Source organism: Paroedura picta, chromosome 1 (genome assembly GCF_049243985.1).
Source record: "Paroedura picta isolate Pp20150507F chromosome 1, Ppicta_v3.0, whole genome shotgun sequence".
NCBI classification, from domain to species: domain Eukaryota; kingdom Metazoa; phylum Chordata; class Lepidosauria; order Squamata; family Gekkonidae; genus Paroedura; species Paroedura picta.
Genome location: NC_135369.1, coordinates 202,172,266 through 202,189,780, shown reverse-complemented (window position 1 = coordinate 202,189,780; position 17,515 = coordinate 202,172,266). Strand labels below are relative to the sequence as shown.

The window sequence follows — 17,515 nt, the reverse complement described above, 5'->3', positions numbered from 1 at the left end:
CAGTAAGATATGTTGAATGGTGTCAGGAGTGTTTAATTCAGAGGAACAGGGTCTGTTTTCGAAAGGAATCTTGGCAAATCTTCCTTGTAATACTTTAGATGGTAAGGCGTTGAACCGAGCTAGCAAAAACGCTCTGTGATAAAGGGGATGTGCCAAGTTATAGAAATAAGCCGGCATTATCCCATGCTTCACTTGGAGGCCAAGAGCATGGGGAGAGCAAGTTGCCAGAACAGTAGGATGGACTTTTTGGAATTCCTGATCGAGGAGCCTTTGTTTAATTTGGCGCATAATGGAAGATTCATTCAGAGATAAGATGTAATTGTAGTCAATGCCAATTTGTTGGAGTGTAGTCAGGATGGTAGAGAACCATTTAAATTTGAAAGAGTCTCTCAATAAACAGGCCAATAGACTATCTGATCGAACCCTAAAATTTAGTTTTAGCCAATATTTGAAGGTGGAAATCCAGGCCTTAGTTTCGAGAAGATTATGGCCGTTTTCGAGACATAAGGAGGAGTAAGGGACACAATGTGGAGTTCCCAAAATCTGCCGGGAAAAGGCAGACTGTAACCTCTGTTAACAGTCTATTTTCTCAACCTGGCAGTCCAGCTGGCAGGGCTCAATTGATTCTTCTTATGGAAGGAAGCACATGTGGCTGGAGCCATTTTGGAAATAAGCTCAGAGAGAGCTTCAGGCTTAAATCCGTGCCACAGATCTTTAATCCACGTTGGAGCTGCAGAGGAGACTGGGGACAAGAGTCATTAGTGTTTGGAAATCGACCCCGTACCTGCTGAACTTTGGAAAGTTTGGCCAGCCTGCAAGAATTCTCTTGCTCTGAACAGTGGTCTTGCATGCAACCAGCACGATTGAATATGCGCTGGCATTCCTGGCATCTTTTTGCGTCTGTTGACAAATGTTCCCTCCGGAAATGGTGCAGAAGGAAGAAGATAACAGGTGCAGAACAGCGAGGCCAGAACACGTCGAAGCAGTTGGAGAAAAAACGGGTTCAGTAGTTGTCTAGCTGTACAATGGAGCTTCTAGAGGGGATCCAGAAATTTTCTGATTTGTTCACAAATTTACAGCAGCCCATTATTAAATACCAGAAGCTGGCCGCGATTTTAAACATTGCTCAAATGAGTGTTGATTAAATTGTTTCCCTTTTAAAAAAAAGAAAGAGAGAGAGAAGAAATGATATAAACCAGGGGTAGTCAACCTGTGGTCCTCCAGATGTTCATGGACTATTCCCATGAGCCCCTGCCAGCATTTGCTGGCAGGGGCTTGTGGGAATTGTAGTCCATGAACATCTGGAGGACTACCCCTGACATAAACAACATTGGTTAGTTAAAAAAATATATTAGGAAGCATACCTTCAGCCTGTCCTGTGCTTGTCTGCTCAGGGGGAAATCTTAGTTCAGGGGAGCTGTCCTCCAGAAAAAGTGTCCATAGGATGCCCTGGAGCACATTACCTGTACCTGCCTGTCTGTCCGTCTTTTTTCCCTCCCTGCAGTCTATACTGGGTTACCCACCGTATTGTACCCTGTGTATCTGAGTCACTGCCTCTCTGTATACAGCCCCTGGTGGAATGAGCTGCCAACAGGATCCTGGCTAAGGTTGTGCGCTTCGGCATTTGAAGCGGCCGTTCCAGCCCGAAGCAGCCAGCGCCGCGGGGAAGGGGCGGCACTGGTGGTGGCGCGCCAGTCGGCACACGCACAGCCTGTGTGCGCCGACTTGTGTGCTGCCACTGGCACCGCCCCTCCTTCCCCCTGCAGCACAGCACTGTCTGCTTCGGGCTGGAATGGCCGCTTCAGACTCCAAAGTACATAGCCCTAATCCTGGCCCTTCCAGAACTCCTGAAGTTCTGAAGGGCCTGTAAATGGCGCTCTTCCGCCAACATTTGGTTGAGGCCAAGGCAGCACTTTACCATCTAAGAGTCCCCCCCCCCCCCGACTAATTTCCACCCAGCCCTTCACCTGCGCTATTCTACTTCCATCTAATTTGGGCCAGCTATCTCTGTGTCGTATGGTTAACATCCGGCCCGGGAGATTTTAATGGTCAGAGCGCTTGTAGGATTGGAAACGGTTTTATTCATTTAATTTTTAGACCAAGTTGTTTTTTTATTGCATGAGACTGTTCTCCTTCACTGTAAGCTGCCCAAAGACCTTCTGGAGAGGGGCGGCATAGAAATCCAAAAGTAGCTGTATAAATAATGCTCAGTGGGTGTGAAGCCATGCACGGGCATGGGGTTCTCACCTAAAATTAACCTAAAACTCATTTGCCCAACTCATTTGGACCGTGAATCCACCGGGATTTCCCGGACATAGAGTGCAATGTTGATAAATGGTATCTCTTGGCTTCCTGTTCTAGGCATGGGCAGCATGCCAAATCTCTCTATGCCAACCTCTGTCCCTGCAATGGCACCTCTGGCTCCCATCGCTTTCCCTTCGATGACATCGATCCCGCCCTTGGTTGTCTCCGCTCCCTTGGTGCCTTCTGCCAGCACCACCTCGTTGCCAAATGGAATATCCAGCCTCCTGCAGCCATTGCCCGTCTCCTACTCTGGAAGTGAGTATAACAAACTCTTCCTTCAAAGGTCACGTCGGCCGCTGTTGAGTCCCACCCCCACCTCCCAAAAAGGATGGACTGATATCTCCTCCAGGTGCCAGCGACTGGACATGGCCAAGGCGGAATGCCAGCTTGAGAGCCGGCTGGTCATAGTGGCTGAGAGCAGTGGCCTTGAATCTGAAAGCACCAGGTGTGATTCCTCCTCCACATGCAGCCAGCCGGGTGACCTTGGGCCAGTCACAGTTCTCACTGAGCTTTCTCAGCCTCACCCACCTCACTGGGTGTCTGTTGTGGGTAAAGGAAGGGGCGCGATGATAAGCCACATTTGGAAATTATACCTTTTTTTGTTTCTTCCCTTATCCCAGCAACTAGCACTTCTTTCTTTTTATCTGCCATTTCTTTGTTAATTTGTTTTGTTTTCTGGATGCTGTCATCACCTCTTCCTCTAGGTCAGTGGTTCCCAACCTTTTTATCACCGGGGACCAGTCAACGCTTGACAATTTAATCGAGGCTCATTTAGGAAATCTTATGATAGTGATCCTTTGCCCCTCAATATGGGATTTAGTCTTTCTTCAGCCAATCCGCAGTTAAAGGAAAGTTATGATGGATCAACAAAAACAGACATAAAGTTGGGCCTATTAATAAAATTCATATGGTCACCCTAAACTCATTTATCTACTTGTGTTTGTTTTCAGCTTTGCCTCATTCTAGTTCACACAGTCCCATGGCAGGAGGATTTGGTGGCACCAATATCCAGAAGACGCAGTCCCTGATAGATTTAGCATCTAGTAGGTATGGACATCCTTAACACTATTTCGCTGCCTTATATATTTGGGAAACAGCCTCCTGGGAGGAGACTGTCCGGGGCCCTGTCCGTCCAGGTCCACCCTGATTGGCCCTCCCCCTCCAGCTCCCACCCTCCCTCCTTGCCTGCTAGAAGCCTTGTGACTGTGGCCTCCATTGTCACCCACAAGGAGAGAGGCAGCGACAGGGCTTGGCGGCCCACAGGTACGCTACTGCTGGGAGGGAGCGGGGGCAGGGGGGGAGTTTGCAGCCTCCCTGCGGGCTGCAAAGCCCTGTTGCTGCCGGTGGGGAGGGGGCTTTCCATTCCCTTTATCCTGCTTTGCTTTTCATTCCCTTTAGCCCATTTTAAAGTATAAAACCACTTACAGGCTTATACTTTTCAAGAGAAACACCCATTTTGGAGACCGCCTCCATTTAACTTGCTTCTCGCAAAACCACATGCTAACGTCATTAGTAAGAACGAAAACGGTTTGTTCGTGTAGAAATTGTGATCTATTGAAAACAGTAAGAAAAGAGGGCTTTAGATCTTAGCGGTATTTTATATTATGCTAAATTGCTTGTCTTTTCAATGGTTCCTGTTGCAGTTCAAATTCTTCTTCGACCACGTCACTGACTGGGAATTCACCAAAGACTAAATCTTCTGACTGGGCAGTCCCTCAGGCTTCCAGATTAAAATACCGGCAGAAATTTAATAGCCTTGATAAAGGAATGAGCGGATACCTGTCAGGTTTGTATTACAATTAAAGTTCAGAAATGGGGGGGGGGGGGTATGTAGCAGCATAAAGAAAGTTCTTTCTTTAAAGAATTTACACCTTTTCTTTATAGTTTCTAAGGAAGACTCCTGTGTACCTTCCTTTTTGTTAGTCTCACTGAAAAACACAGTTGCAGAATTCTTGTTGTGGTTTTGCAAGCTAATTGCTCCTCTGTAATCATGCCTTATGTCCTAAGTGGGATTTCAACAATAGAAAAATAGGAAATGCTGCTTTGAGGAGCTGGTTGCATGTTGCAGAATAAGTCATTGCCCCTGAATGGACCGTTTCCAGTCATCTTTAGAGGTGGAGGGTTCAGAGCATCTTTGCCGTTGTAATATTGAAATACATTTGTACTTCTGAAGATGTTCATAAATGTGTAAAAACAAATTCTCCAAAAAAGTTATGTTTTAAGTTGTGAACCGCCTTGAACCCATCCATGGGGAGGGGTGATTCACAACTTAATAATAATAATTATTATGATTATAATTATAATAATAATAGCAATAATAATAATAGCAATAAATGATTATATCTTAGTAGGCCTAAATTTCCTTAACACTGGCTTATTTTTATTAATAAGAAGAATAATAATAGTTTGTGCCACTATGGTTGACTAGAAGCACATAGTGTTTTTTACGAGTTACTGCTGGCTAACAAGTCACATTTCCCCTTTTTAGATCAAAATTTCTTGACCCTCATATCTATGACCTGGTTCTATCTCCTCTTGATTCATAGAATTGCATTCTACATGGCTCACTTGGAAAATCCCATCTGGTCAAAAATATGGCCGCTGCCACCAAAGCAGCTAATGGTCCTTGGCCCTAAAGAAGCTCACCTGGCCTCGACCAGGGCCACAGCCTTCTCGGTCCTGACCCCCACCTGATGGAATGAGCTCCCAGAGGAGATCAGAGCCCTGACGGAGCTAAAACAGTTCTGCAGGGCCTGAAAAAGGGAGCTCTTCCGCCAGGCATTTGGTTGAGACCAGGCATAACCAACAACATCTGTAGGACCCCTACTCCCTCCCTCCCAGAACTCCATCAATGCACTCTGCTCCATGACCTGTTTGCACTGTTGCACTGTTAGCATTGTTTGCAATGTTACAATTATCAGTTATTAGTATTAATGTTACGGTTATTTATATGTTATGGATTGTTTCATGTATTGTTTGTTATGTAAACTATCCTGAGCCTCCAGGGTGGGCGGTATATAAATATAATTAATTAATTAATATAGAGGCAGTGACAGATTTTATTTTCCTGGGCTCCGAGATCACTGCAGATGGGGACTGCAGCAAAGAAATTAAAAGACGCTTGCTCCTGGGGAGGAAAGCTATGGCAATTCTAGACAGCATCCTAAAAAGCAGGGACATCACCCTGCCAATGAAAATGCATCTAGTCAAGGCTATGGTCTTCCCAGTTGCAATGTATGGCTGCGAAAGTTGGACCATAAGGAAGGCCAAATGTCAAAGAATTGAGGCTTTTGAACTCTGGTTCTGGAGGAGACTCTTGTGAGTCCCTTGGACTGCAAGGCGAACAAACCGGTCAGTCCTAGAGGAGATCAGCCCTGACTGCTCCTTAGAAGGCCAGATCCTGAAGATGAAACTCAAATACTTTGGCCACCTCATGAGAAGGAAGGACTCCCTGGAGAAGAGCCTAATGCTGGGAGCGACTGAGGGCAAAGGAAGAAGGGGAGAACAGAGAATGAGGTGGCTGGATGGAGTCACTGAAGCAGTGGGTGCAAACTTAAATGGACTCCGGGGAATGGTAGAGGACAGGAAGGCCTGGAGGATCATTGTCCGTGGGGTCGCAATGGGTCGGACACGACTTCGCACCTAATAACAACAACAAAAATATGGCAGCCAGATTGGTGCTAGCCACTGGCAGTGTGCTGTCCTGATCTTGAAGGAACTTCATGGGTTTCTGCTTCCTTTCCAAGCTCAGTCGCAAAGTGCTGGCATTGATGTGTAAAGCCCTGAACCTCCTGAGGCCATGCTAAGCTGTCCAGCAACTGAAATCACAGTCCTCTCACCCTCAGAGGTGAGGCAGGCGATCATTGAGGAAAATTTCTTTTCTCTGGTGGTTCCTGATTATGAAACTCCCACCCTTCTCAAATGTATGTAGTGCTCCCATAATCATAATGCAAGGATCAGGTGAAGTTCATCCTGTTTCTCTGAGTCCTGCCTTGTTACAGTGTTTTAACAAACCTACTGGGTGAAATAACTTGGTAAATGTTCATCTTTGTCTCTTAAGGTTTCCAAGCCAAAAATGTCCTCCTGCAATCAAATCTTTCTCAGACTCAGTTAGCCACCATCTGGTAAGTGCGCTAATGATTTGGCTCAGTGGTAGAGCTCCCGCAATGCAAAAAGTCCTACGTTACCTGACCTGGGTAGCCAGGCAAGTCCGATCCCATCGGATCTCGTCAGCTAAGCAGGGTCGGCCCTGGCTAGCACTGGGAAGGGTGACCTCCAAGGAATATCAAGGTCATGAACTGGCTACCCACCTCAGCATAGATGTATGCTGCAGCAAGTCAGACTCCCAAGGTTGCGTACTATTGGTAAAGATTCCTTTTGGGGAACAACTTACAACTAGGGTTGGGCGCTTCGGCACCCGAAGCAGCCGGTCTCTCCCGGTGTAGCCAGCACCGTGCCACAGGGGGGAGAGGGGAGTCGCGGGCATCAGCACACCGGCAGGCGCGCGCACACAGACACCTGCGTGTGTGCGCCCACCGGCGCGCTGACGCCCTTCCCTCCCCACCCCTGCAGCACGGCGCTGGCTGCGCTGGGAGAGACCGGCTACTTCGGCCACCAAAGCACCCAACCCAACTTACAGCACTAGACCTTGTCCAAAGAAGAATTGGAAACAGAGACCCATTCCGGCCACTCTGTCTTTCACAAGGTTTGTCAGAATAAAAGAAAGAAGACACTTCAAGACGCACGCTTCTCTGCATGAACTTTATTCCATGCTGATGCTTAGAGCCCAAACGGGTTCTTGTTTTGGGTATATTACACACGTGCCATATGTTAAACTCCAGTAAGAAGGATCAGGAGCCAGGAGATGTCAGAGAACTTCCTCCTGAGATGCCGGAGAGCCACTGCTAGCCTGAGTTGATAGAACCAACTGTTCCATCTGATGGACGAATGATCGGATTCAGTATAAGGCAGCAGCATCCTGTGTTCATATATTGATCGTACCTTGGTGCTTTATTTGGAAACCTTAGCAAGCATTGATGAATGTGAAGAGACAAGTTTTATTTAGTCCTTTATTTCCTTCATTTACAGCAGGCTTTCTCAACCAGGGTTTCGGGAAGACCCTGGGAGGGTTTCCCAAATGAGTGTTTAAACATGTATCAGGCGATACGACCCATTCCCCCCTTCCAAAACGGCGAATGATGGACTTGGAAAGCGTGGGAAGGGGAGACGAAGAGCGGTGGACTCTAATCAGGGGAAACGGGGTTGATTCTCCACTCCTCCTCCACATGCAGCCAAATGGGTGACCTTGAGCCAGTCCCAGTTCTCTCAGAGCTCTCTCAGCCCCACCTACGTCACAGGGTGTATGTTCTGGGGAGAGGGGAAAGCCGATTGTGAGCTGCTTTGAGACACTTTTGGGTAGTGAAAAATGGGGTATTGGTGTGTGTGAACATGCTTTGAGGCTTATAACCCCATATTTTTTGATGTTCAAAGCTTTCCTTTGACAAATATGGTCCATCTATATTTATATATTCTGAATCAATAGAATTGCCATTCTTTATTCCATCAGTTAATACATTTCTTCTGTCGCTTGAAGGTCACTTGCAGACGTCGATGGGGATGGACAGCTGAAGGCAGAAGAATTCATACTAGCTATGCATTTGACCGATGTGGCCAGAGCTGGCCAGCCCCTTCCATTAACTCTGCCTCCTGAGCTTGTGCCGCCTTCCTTCAGGTGAGTAACGTAAGTTAAGGACATAAGAAGAGCCAATTCCTCTGGAGGACCAGCAACAGGGCATAATAGAGGCCAAGGCCTTCCTGAGAACGTCAGAAGAGCCCTGTTTGGTCCATCTACTCCAGCATCCTGCCTCAAGCAGTGGCCAGCCAGTTCCTCTGGAGGGCCAACAAGAGGCCGAGGCCTTCCCAAGAAAATCAGAAGAGCCTTGCTGCATCAGACCAGTGAGGGTCCATCCAGTCCAGCTTCCTGCCTCACACAGTGGCCAGCCAGTCCCTCTGGAGGGTCAACAACAGAGCATAGAGGACGAGAACTTCCCTGATGTTGTCTCCTAATGTACAACCTCCCAAGTGTGAAAGTTCCCTTTATTCACCATGCCTAGTGGCCACTGATACATTTCTCCTCCTTGAAACTGTCTAATCCCCTTTTAAAGCTATCTTTGCCAGTTTACCAGTTACAGATCCTATAATAAATATCAAATGACCTAAAAGGGTTTTTTTTTTAAATATTGTTTCCTCCTTCTAGAAGTGGGAAGTATGTTGAAAATACAAATGGTACTCTGCCAACGTACCAGAGAATACAAGATGAGGAACCCCCCAAAACATTTCCAGGTAACTGTTTTATGTTGTGGGGAGGGGCAGGGGAGGCACTGGACTATACTTCTGGTTTGACACGTGTGTGTGTGTTAGAACTCAGTTTGGTTTGATAAAAAATGCATGCTGTATCACTGGGCCACGGGGCCTTCAGTTTGTGTGTTCTTTAGAACAGGGATCCTCAACCTGTGGTCCTCCAGATGTTCATGGACTACAATTCCCATGAGCCCCTGCCAGCAAATGCTGGCAGGGGCTCATGGGAATTGCAGTCCATGAACATCTGGAGGACCACAGGTTGAGGATCCCTGATCTAGAATATGGGTAGTCAGCATTTGCTGGCAGGGGCTCATAGGAATTGTAGTCCATGGACACCTGGAGGACCACAGGTTGACTACCCCTGCTTTAGAACAGCGGTTGTGTGCTGACCTTATTCATGGAATTCATGGTGCCCCCCCCCCAGGTATGTTATGCAGTGGGTGGGGCCAGGTCGAGTTCTTGCCCAGTAGAGTTTCTGATTGGCCAGTGGAAATCTGATGGGCTCTCCCACATTCCTTTTTTCTCAGTGTGTAGTTTTGAAATTCCTCCTTTTGTTTATTTTTAAACATTTATTACATTTCTATACCGCCCTACCAGCAAGCCGGCTCAGGGCGGTCTACCTCTTGTTAAAAACATCGTAATAATAAAATATTTAACCATGAATGAAAATTTTAAAAAATGTAACATTTAAAATTAAATTGAAGCGACAATTGAAGCTAGTGCCAGCAACAGCACCGACACTAGCAGGGCTGGGTTGGGGCATTGTCAGATCTTCCACAGCTAGACTACAGTCAGGGGGCATCGTTAGTGGGGGGGGGGCTATGAGATGTTGGGATTTCACTTGGACTACCACCGCAGGAGGGGGGAGCTCCCCAACCCATGGTGATCATTTTGTGATTTGCCCACCGTCCTGTGTCTGAATTCCAAAGGTGCCCCCATGCTCAAAAAGACGGGGATTCCTGGTGCTGACAGTATCAGAGGGGAAGGAATGTTGCACAGTGGGGGCAGCAGTAAAGATGCAGGCAGAAGGCAAAGTGGCTGTGGATATTGGACCTGAGAGGCAGGCAGGGTGCGTAGAGATCTTGAGTCTTGAAAACAAATCAGATTTTATAATGAATGTCCCCCTGGTTTGCATTCCTTTGACAAGCCATCTGCTTTTGAAAGCTCCTTCTCTTGCCACCACAGTGCTCTATTTCATGGTGCTTGTAGCATGGCACTCAGGAATTACAATCTGCATACTCACAGCTGTACAATAACATATAGAAGCATAAAGGTAGGTAAAGGTATCCCCTGTGCAAGCACCGGGTCATGTCTGACCCTTGGGGTGACGCCCTCTAGCGTTTTCATGGCAGACTCAATATGGGGTGGTTTGCCAGTGCCTTCCCCAGTCATTACTGTTTACCCCCCAGCAAGCTGGGTACTCATTTTACCGACCTCGGAAGGATGGAAGGCTGAGTCAACCTTGAGCCGGCTGCTGGGATCGAACTCCCAGCCTCATGGGCAGAGCTTTCAGACTGCATGTCTGCTGCCTTACCACTCTGCTCCACATTCTTCCTTGTAGTTCTCAGATTGATATTATTTGTTACAAATTCTTGTTCCCTACATTTCATCATCCATTTCCATCATACACGTTTGACAAGTAGCTGGTTACGATCTTCTTCAGACACAACATTTCCATGCATGGCAGGCTTTGCTCTTCAACTGACCCTCCACGATGTTGGATCTGCTTACGCCGACATAACGAGCTAGTTTGGGAAGATGATCCTACGAAAGGCTCCTAAGCCGGTGCCACTCACTGTTCTTTATTCTAGTTACTTTTGAGGATAAGAGGAAAGCCAACTACGAGCGAGGCAACATGGAACTGGAGAAGCGTCGCCAGGTGCTCTTGGAGCAGCAGCAGCGAGAGGCGGAACGCAAAGCTCAGAAGGAAAGAGAAGAAAAGGAGCGGAGGGAGCGGGAGCAGCAGGAGCAAGAGCGGAAGAGGCAGCTGGAACTGGAGAGGCAGCGGGAGAGGCAGTGGGAGATGGAAAGGCAGCGGGAGGAAGAGAGGAGGAAAGAAATCGAAAGGCGAGAGGTGGGTCTCTCCGCAGTTAGAACTGCTAATCCCTTGCTCAACTCCCTTTGTATGCTAATCGGCCTCGCCAGAAAGCAAGTATCTGGAGAGGGGGGCGGCTTTTCCCCAGAATTAGTCCACCGTTTCCTGTGGAGGGGGTGGGGACTTCTTGTTCCCAGCTGGACCTGGGGTAATCCAGGAGGAAGGGAACAGAGAGGCATTTGGTTGAGGTTGACCAGAACAATGACCTTCCTCAGGCCCCCAGCCTCCCTCCCATGAAAATCATCGCCTGGACCATCCAACCATGGGCCGTCAGCCTGCTGTAGTCGCTACTGTTCACTTCTGCTCCATTGTTCTATTTTAATTACTGGGGTTTTTTAGTCGACTGTTACTGTTACTTATAGCCACTGGGTTTTTGTCCTGTTGTGTTCCACTAAATTCTATGTAAACTGCCCTGAGCCTCAGGGGAGAGCGGTATATAAATGTTAAATAAATAAATAAAATAAACTGTGGTAAAAGAGCTGCAGAGTGCCATCCAGTCCAGCCCCCCATCTTCTCAGGGACTTAAAAACACACACACTCCTGACGTGCCCGCCCGGTCTCCCCCCTCAAAACTTCCAACAAAGGAGACTCCCCCACCCTCCGAGGCAGCATATTCATCTACGATCCCTCGCCATAAGAAAATGCTTTTTAATATTTAAGTGAAACCTCCTTTCCCATAATTTGAACCCATTGCTTTGTCTCTAAAACTGCAGCAAACAAGCAGCCCCATATCTGTTAGATCTAGAACTTAACACCCATAGAAGGGCCTTTGCCCAAGCAAGATGTTCAGCTCTACCCAAAGCTGTGCTGGAGGGACGTTACAAAAAAAAAACAAACCTTGCTCAGAGATTCTGTCCTTGTGCCAGTGGATGGATAGAGTCAGATGAACATGTGTTTCTGTTCTGCCCCATTTATGATGCGACTTTATTCAGCCAATTTTGAACACCAACCCAAGAACTTCCCCAAAGGAGAAAATCAAGGTGCTGCTTCAAGACGAAGATAGGAAAATAACTCTGCAAAACTAAATTTTGCACTGCCGCCATGATATTGTGTACTATGTATGTGGATCTGAAAATTTCTCTCTGATCCAATTTCAAAAGTACAAAGAGCCAATTGTCACTGGCAACTTAAAGTATGTTTTAAATATTGAATCTAACATTTAAATATTGAATCTAAAGGTCTGATGTCAGACCTTTTAAAAAATTTATAGTATTACTACTGTTTTTTTTTCTCTTTTTTAATTGTTTTAGTTTTTAATTACATGTATTTGAATTTTGGTCTGAATGACCGTAAATAAATATTGATATTGCAGCAAACAAGCTGGCCCCCTCTTCAACATGTCTACTTTTTGCGTAGTTAAGCACAGGTATCCTATTGGCCCTTACCCTCCTGTTCTATTCTTTGCTCTCATTTGGGGACATTGACACACGGTCCTTTTTTGGATGAGAGGCCAAATTTAATGCTCTCCCCTCTGCTGTTCTCGAAAACATTCTGAAAGCCTGCATTGAAACCATCTTGTTTCTATTATTTCTTATTTCTATTGTCCACTGTTTGCGGGCAGCTCATCAGACTGCTTCTTTCTAAACGACACAGATTTGGTGATGAGGCCAAGATCACCTCCTTGCTAGCAAGTAAAAACCCTCTAGTAATTAAATCGGTTGCCAAGTTTCTGCAGCTGGCTATGAGGTCTCCCAATTGTAGAACAATTAACACATTATGATAGAGTTTTTTTCTCTTTTTATATGCCAATTAAGGTCTGATCCTGATTCTGGCGACATTTGCTCATTGGTCTAACAGGCACAAAATTAGAGTATATTCCCTCCCCCCTCTGAAAGGCAGAGTGGAGAAGAGAGGACCTGGCTACCGCTGAAATGCTATGATTGAAACAGGCAGATCTTCAGTATTTTTCAAAGTGTGATAGCTTCTGCTTACAGCAAAGCCAGTATGGGTTACAACTATAATAACTGAGACCCCTGGGTCTCAGTACGAGTTGAGCTCTTGCAGTTTCACCTTCCTTTAATGTTATTGTTGTTATTGTTATTATGTAAATGTTATTGTTGTTGTTACCACCTTACTGTTAATTGAATGATGTTACCTGTGCTATTTTGTTGTTTCATGTAAACCGCCCTGAGCCTTTGGGGAGGGTGGTATATAAATAAATAAACAAACAAACAAACTTGACCCACAAACCCATTTAGACATCTGGACAAATTCAGTGCTGGAACTATTTGGACCTAAGGAGCACTCAAGAGGGTTTTTAGATTAAGAAGTTTTAGGGAAGGGGCAGCCAGTAAATTGAACTAATAATAATCATAAATATTTACACAGTGAACTAGTGAGCAACACAACTATCTTTTTATTAAACGCAGCGACATTGGTAAGTACAAGAGTTTCTTTGCGTTTATAACATTTTATGGAGCAATATCATAAATGTAATACAACTCCACATGTAAATCACTGCGCCCAAGAGTCAGAAGTTAAGCATTGAAATTTGTTTTGGTTTTGGTTCTTTTTTAAAAAAATCTTCAGGCAGCAAAACAAGAACTGGAGCGCCAGCGGCGTCTGGAATGGGAACGAATTCGGCGTCAGGATCTTCTTAACCAGCGTAATCGAGAACAAGAAGAAATTGTTAAGCTGACCTCCAAGAAAAAGAGCCTTAATCTTGAACTTGATGCACTGGTGAGTTTGTTGCGTTACATCGATAAGGTTACCAACCTCCACTTGAGGCCTAGAGAAGGGGGGGTTATGCACACACACAACCCCCCCCCCCCCCCCGCGATGAGGCGCTGGGCTGCAGCGGCCCGGAGCAGCCGATTTGGACCACGTGGAGCACAACCCAACTAGAGATTTCCCAGCATTACAGTTAATTCCCAGACTGCAGAGATCAGTTCCCTGGAGGAAATGGCTGCTTTGGAAGGCAGACTCTGGCATTATACTGCACTGAGGCTCCTGCCTTTCCCAGGCTCCACCCCCAAAATATCCAGGTATTTCCCAACCTGTAGCTGGCATCTCTGTACATTGGTGAGGAGCACCTTGTAATGGTTGGGACATTTTCTCAGATGTTAGCAAGGGTGGCCAAACTGTGGTTCTCCAGATACCCATGGACTACAATTCCCATGAGCCCCTTCCTGGGAATTGTAGTCCATGGGCATCTGGAGAGCCACCATTTGGCCACCCCTGCGTTAGAGATGTGAACTTCGATTCTTGTCAAGATAACTCTGTTTTATGTATTTTTTATTTATTCCCCGCCACTCCTGAGGATGGCTCGTGGCGGGTTACAACGCCATGTTTTGTCCACATAGCAACTTTTTTCTCCTGGTATATTTCTTTTTCTGTTAATTTCCGTCAGTGCCAGACTGACCTCAGCGGGTAGCTGGTAAAATCTGTAATCGCTCTTCCCTCTCCTCAGAAGTTCAGCCAGAATGACTGTGAGAAAGGTGTACATTTTGTGCAACTAGGATGCCCATCCATTCAAAGGCAGAGATGTGAAGGCCCTGGATGAGGGAGGAGATTTGGGGGGAAACAGTTTTTCTCCTGAAAACTCTCCCCCTCATAGACCCCCCACAAATAGCGGGGGGAATGGGGGAATCAATCAAATGGCCAATAGCACATGGTTTACTATCTGGAGGTGGGAGAGGGAACTGAGACTTGTATTATATTGCTGTGGGGTTGAGTGGGATTGGGAGTAAGGCAGGAACCGAGGGAGGCCAGCCAGGGACTGGGGTTGCCTGTTATCAGGGCGGGTGAGGGAAATATAGTGGTGGGAGAAGATAGTTTAAGTGAAAGGGTGGGAGAGATGGGAATGCCCCCACGCCCTTTCTAATCTTCAGTCCATCTGGAGATATGACGGTGATGGGGCTAGAATTAACAACCTTTCTCTGACATTGCCCTGCAGAAATTTTTTTGCAGAGCAAAATGTGGACCTGGCACACCATTCCCCATCCCTTAGGCCTAGAAATTGGAAATACCCCAACAATTATATTATTATTGTAAGTGTAATGTTGTTTTAACTTCTATTCCACTTATATTACTTGCATGTGGGTATTGTAGACCCGTAAGTCACCCTGAACCATAGGGAAATAAGGCATATAAATGAAATAAATAACAATAATTCTTATATACTTTTGTTTCTTCCCCCCCACCCCCCATTTTGAGATGAGGCAAGTGGAAGACAGTGTTTTACTCACAGTATGCAGAGTCTTGAATTATGGTCAACACTGTTCCCATGGGTCCCTGAATCCCAGCAGTGTTATTAAAGCAGTGTTTCATGGAGAGCAGGCATGCCTAGTAGAGTGCAGAGAAGTGATCCAGATCCGATCTTTTCCATTCTGGAAATAGGCTCCCATTTGAAATGAAGAACTTTCTCTTTGCCTTTCTCCTAGTGTATATATAGACTGTCTTAAAGCTAAATGGCCATACATCATCATCATCATCATCATCATCATTATTATTATTATTATTATTATTATTATTATTATTATTATTATTAGATTTATTTCCCGCCACTCCCTTGCGGCTCGTGGCGGGTAACAGTATCCCAAAATCCCCTTTAAAACCCCATTAAAACAATAATAACGTTACCAGTATTACCAGCATGGCAAGAACGGCAGCTCAACTCCCCCCCCCCCTACTACTAGCGGGTGGAGAGGAGGTCCTGATGATGTTTTGCTTCGGGTCCGGAACCCGAGTCCCCCGGGGGGGGCATAGATCTATATTATTAGCCCCGGCCTCAACCATAAACCTGGCGGAAGAGCTCCGTCTTGCAGGCCCTGCAGAACGTTGAAAGATCCCGCAGGGCCCGCAGCTCTCCCGGGAGCTCATTCCACCAGGTTGGGGCCAGGACCGAAAAGGCCCTGGCCCTGGTCGAGGCCAGGCATACTTCCTTATGGCAGGGGTGGGCAAACTGTGGCTCTCCAGATGTCCATTGCCTATGATTCCCATGCTGTGCTGGCAGGGACTTGTGGGAATCATAGTCCATCTGGAGAGCCACAGTTTGCCCACCCCTGCCCTATTCTTTCCCTGACTCTGCAAATGAAGAAAAGGGGAATCTAAAGAAAAATTCCTCTCTGCTTCCTTATGAAGTCCGTACTCAACTCCTCCACATTTTTGCAGCCAGGGCAGAGTCTGCACTTTCTTTATTCCATTGTAAATCCTGTTGAATTCAGATTGCTTTTAACTTGGGTCTTCCTCTCTCCCCCCCCCCCCTCTCCATTGAAACAGGAAAGTCTTCTGCACGTGGTTAGGGAGGCTCAGAAGATGGGGGGGGGGAGCCAAGCCTCTTTCTTTCTTTTCTTGAAGGGGGGGGGAGAGGAGCCAGGCAGGGAGCCTCTTTCTTTTCTTGGAGGGGAGGGGGAGAGGATCGAAAAAGGCAGAGGAGGGAGGAAAAATCCAGGACCGACAGAAGTTGAGAGAAATTAGGGGCTTTTCCTTTAAGGCAAGCGTGTCACATGACCAGGTGTAGCCTATCAGAGGTTCTCTACCACGGAGCTTTCTTTCCCAAGCTGGATATTCAGGATTAAAAGCAGTCTGAGATATCGCACAATAAAGGGTTAGGGTTAGGGTTAGGGTTCAATCCTTCTTGCTGCAGAGGGAAAATTAAAATCACCCAAAATCCAAACGGAAATTGCATTCTGTGTAGAGAGCAGGGACTGAATCGATCTGGGGTTGGAATAAAAGCTCTGTGCAGTTTACACCCTGGTCAAAGGCTGGCTTTCGTTTGCTGGAGAGTTTTTGGTTTTCTGCACTTGCCAGGAGTTATTTAACAGTTTGTTTCTTTTACTCGTTTGTTTCCTTTGAACTTACTATAGAAGGTGCTGGATAGTCAGGAGACTTGATGTGACATTTAAGGAATGTAGTGGAGATTGAGGCAGTGATTGTCTAAAATGTATTGGAGAAATGCTTTAACGTGATTAGAAGAAATATGTCTCCCTCCCCCCCACACACACACTACAGAATGACAAGCACCAGCAGATCTCGGGACGATTGCAAGATGTTCAAAACAGAAAACAAATCCAGAAGAATGAGCTGGGTGTTCTGGACAAGAAATGTGACTTGGGAATTATGGAGATCAAGCAGCTGCAGCAACAGCTTCAGGTATGTCTGAAGAAGCAGATGGTTCTGTGAGTTCCGACAAATGAGGGACAAAATGGGGAAAGTGATTACCTCTGTTGAATTAGATTTTTTTATCGATTGCCGGCAAGTGGAAGGCATTGCTTCATAGGGAGCCTCTGCACATGGGAACCTCCACGTTCTGAGACACTCTACCTCTGAATCCAAGAGCCAGGAGCCAACATCAAGGGAGGGCCCAGAGGAACTAGCTGGCCATTGTGTGAGACTAGATACTGCACTAAATGGACTACTGGTCTGATCCAGGAAGGCTCTTCTTATGTTCTTAGGAAGGCCTCAACCTCTCTGTGCTGTTGCTGGCCTTCCAGAGGAACTGGTTGGCCACTGTGAGACAAGATGCTGGATTAGATGGACCACTGGCCTGATCCAGCAAGGCTGTTCTGATGTTCGTAGGAAGGCCTCTGCCTCCTTGCCCTGTTGCTGGCCCTTCAGAGGAACTGGCTGGCCACTTTGTGAGACAAGATGCTGGATCAGTGGTCTGACCCTGTAGGGTTCTTCTTATATTCCATACCAGTAATTTTCCTCTTGTACTCACACACCCCTGCAGTAAGTATATTGTTTGAATGTTATGTACTAAGTTAAACTGACTGTACTTTTTGTATTGCTACAAGTGACCTTGTAGATATTGAT

General features: G+C 46.4%; 1 protein-coding gene across 4 annotated transcripts in view; it reads left to right on the top strand.

Moving 5' to 3' along the window:
- ITSN2 (intersectin 2) overlaps positions 1-17,515 on the top strand; it is a 115,667-nt gene that overhangs the window by 37,855 nt on the left and 60,297 nt on the right. For all 4 annotated transcript variants that reach the window (XM_077316940.1, XM_077316957.1, XM_077316949.1 and 1 more), the window contains exons 6-14: positions 2,362-2,559; positions 3,255-3,351; positions 3,948-4,090; positions 6,365-6,428; positions 7,898-8,035; positions 8,561-8,646; positions 10,476-10,738; positions 13,289-13,438; positions 16,712-16,852. In XM_077316940.1, coding sequence (XP_077173055.1) covers positions 2,362-2,559; positions 3,255-3,351; positions 3,948-4,090; positions 6,365-6,428; positions 7,898-8,035; positions 8,561-8,646; positions 10,476-10,738; positions 13,289-13,438; positions 16,712-16,852 — 1,280 coding nt within the window. The remainder of the gene's footprint in view (positions 1-2,361; positions 2,560-3,254; positions 3,352-3,947; positions 4,091-6,364; positions 6,429-7,897; positions 8,036-8,560; positions 8,647-10,475; positions 10,739-13,288; positions 13,439-16,711; positions 16,853-17,515) is intronic.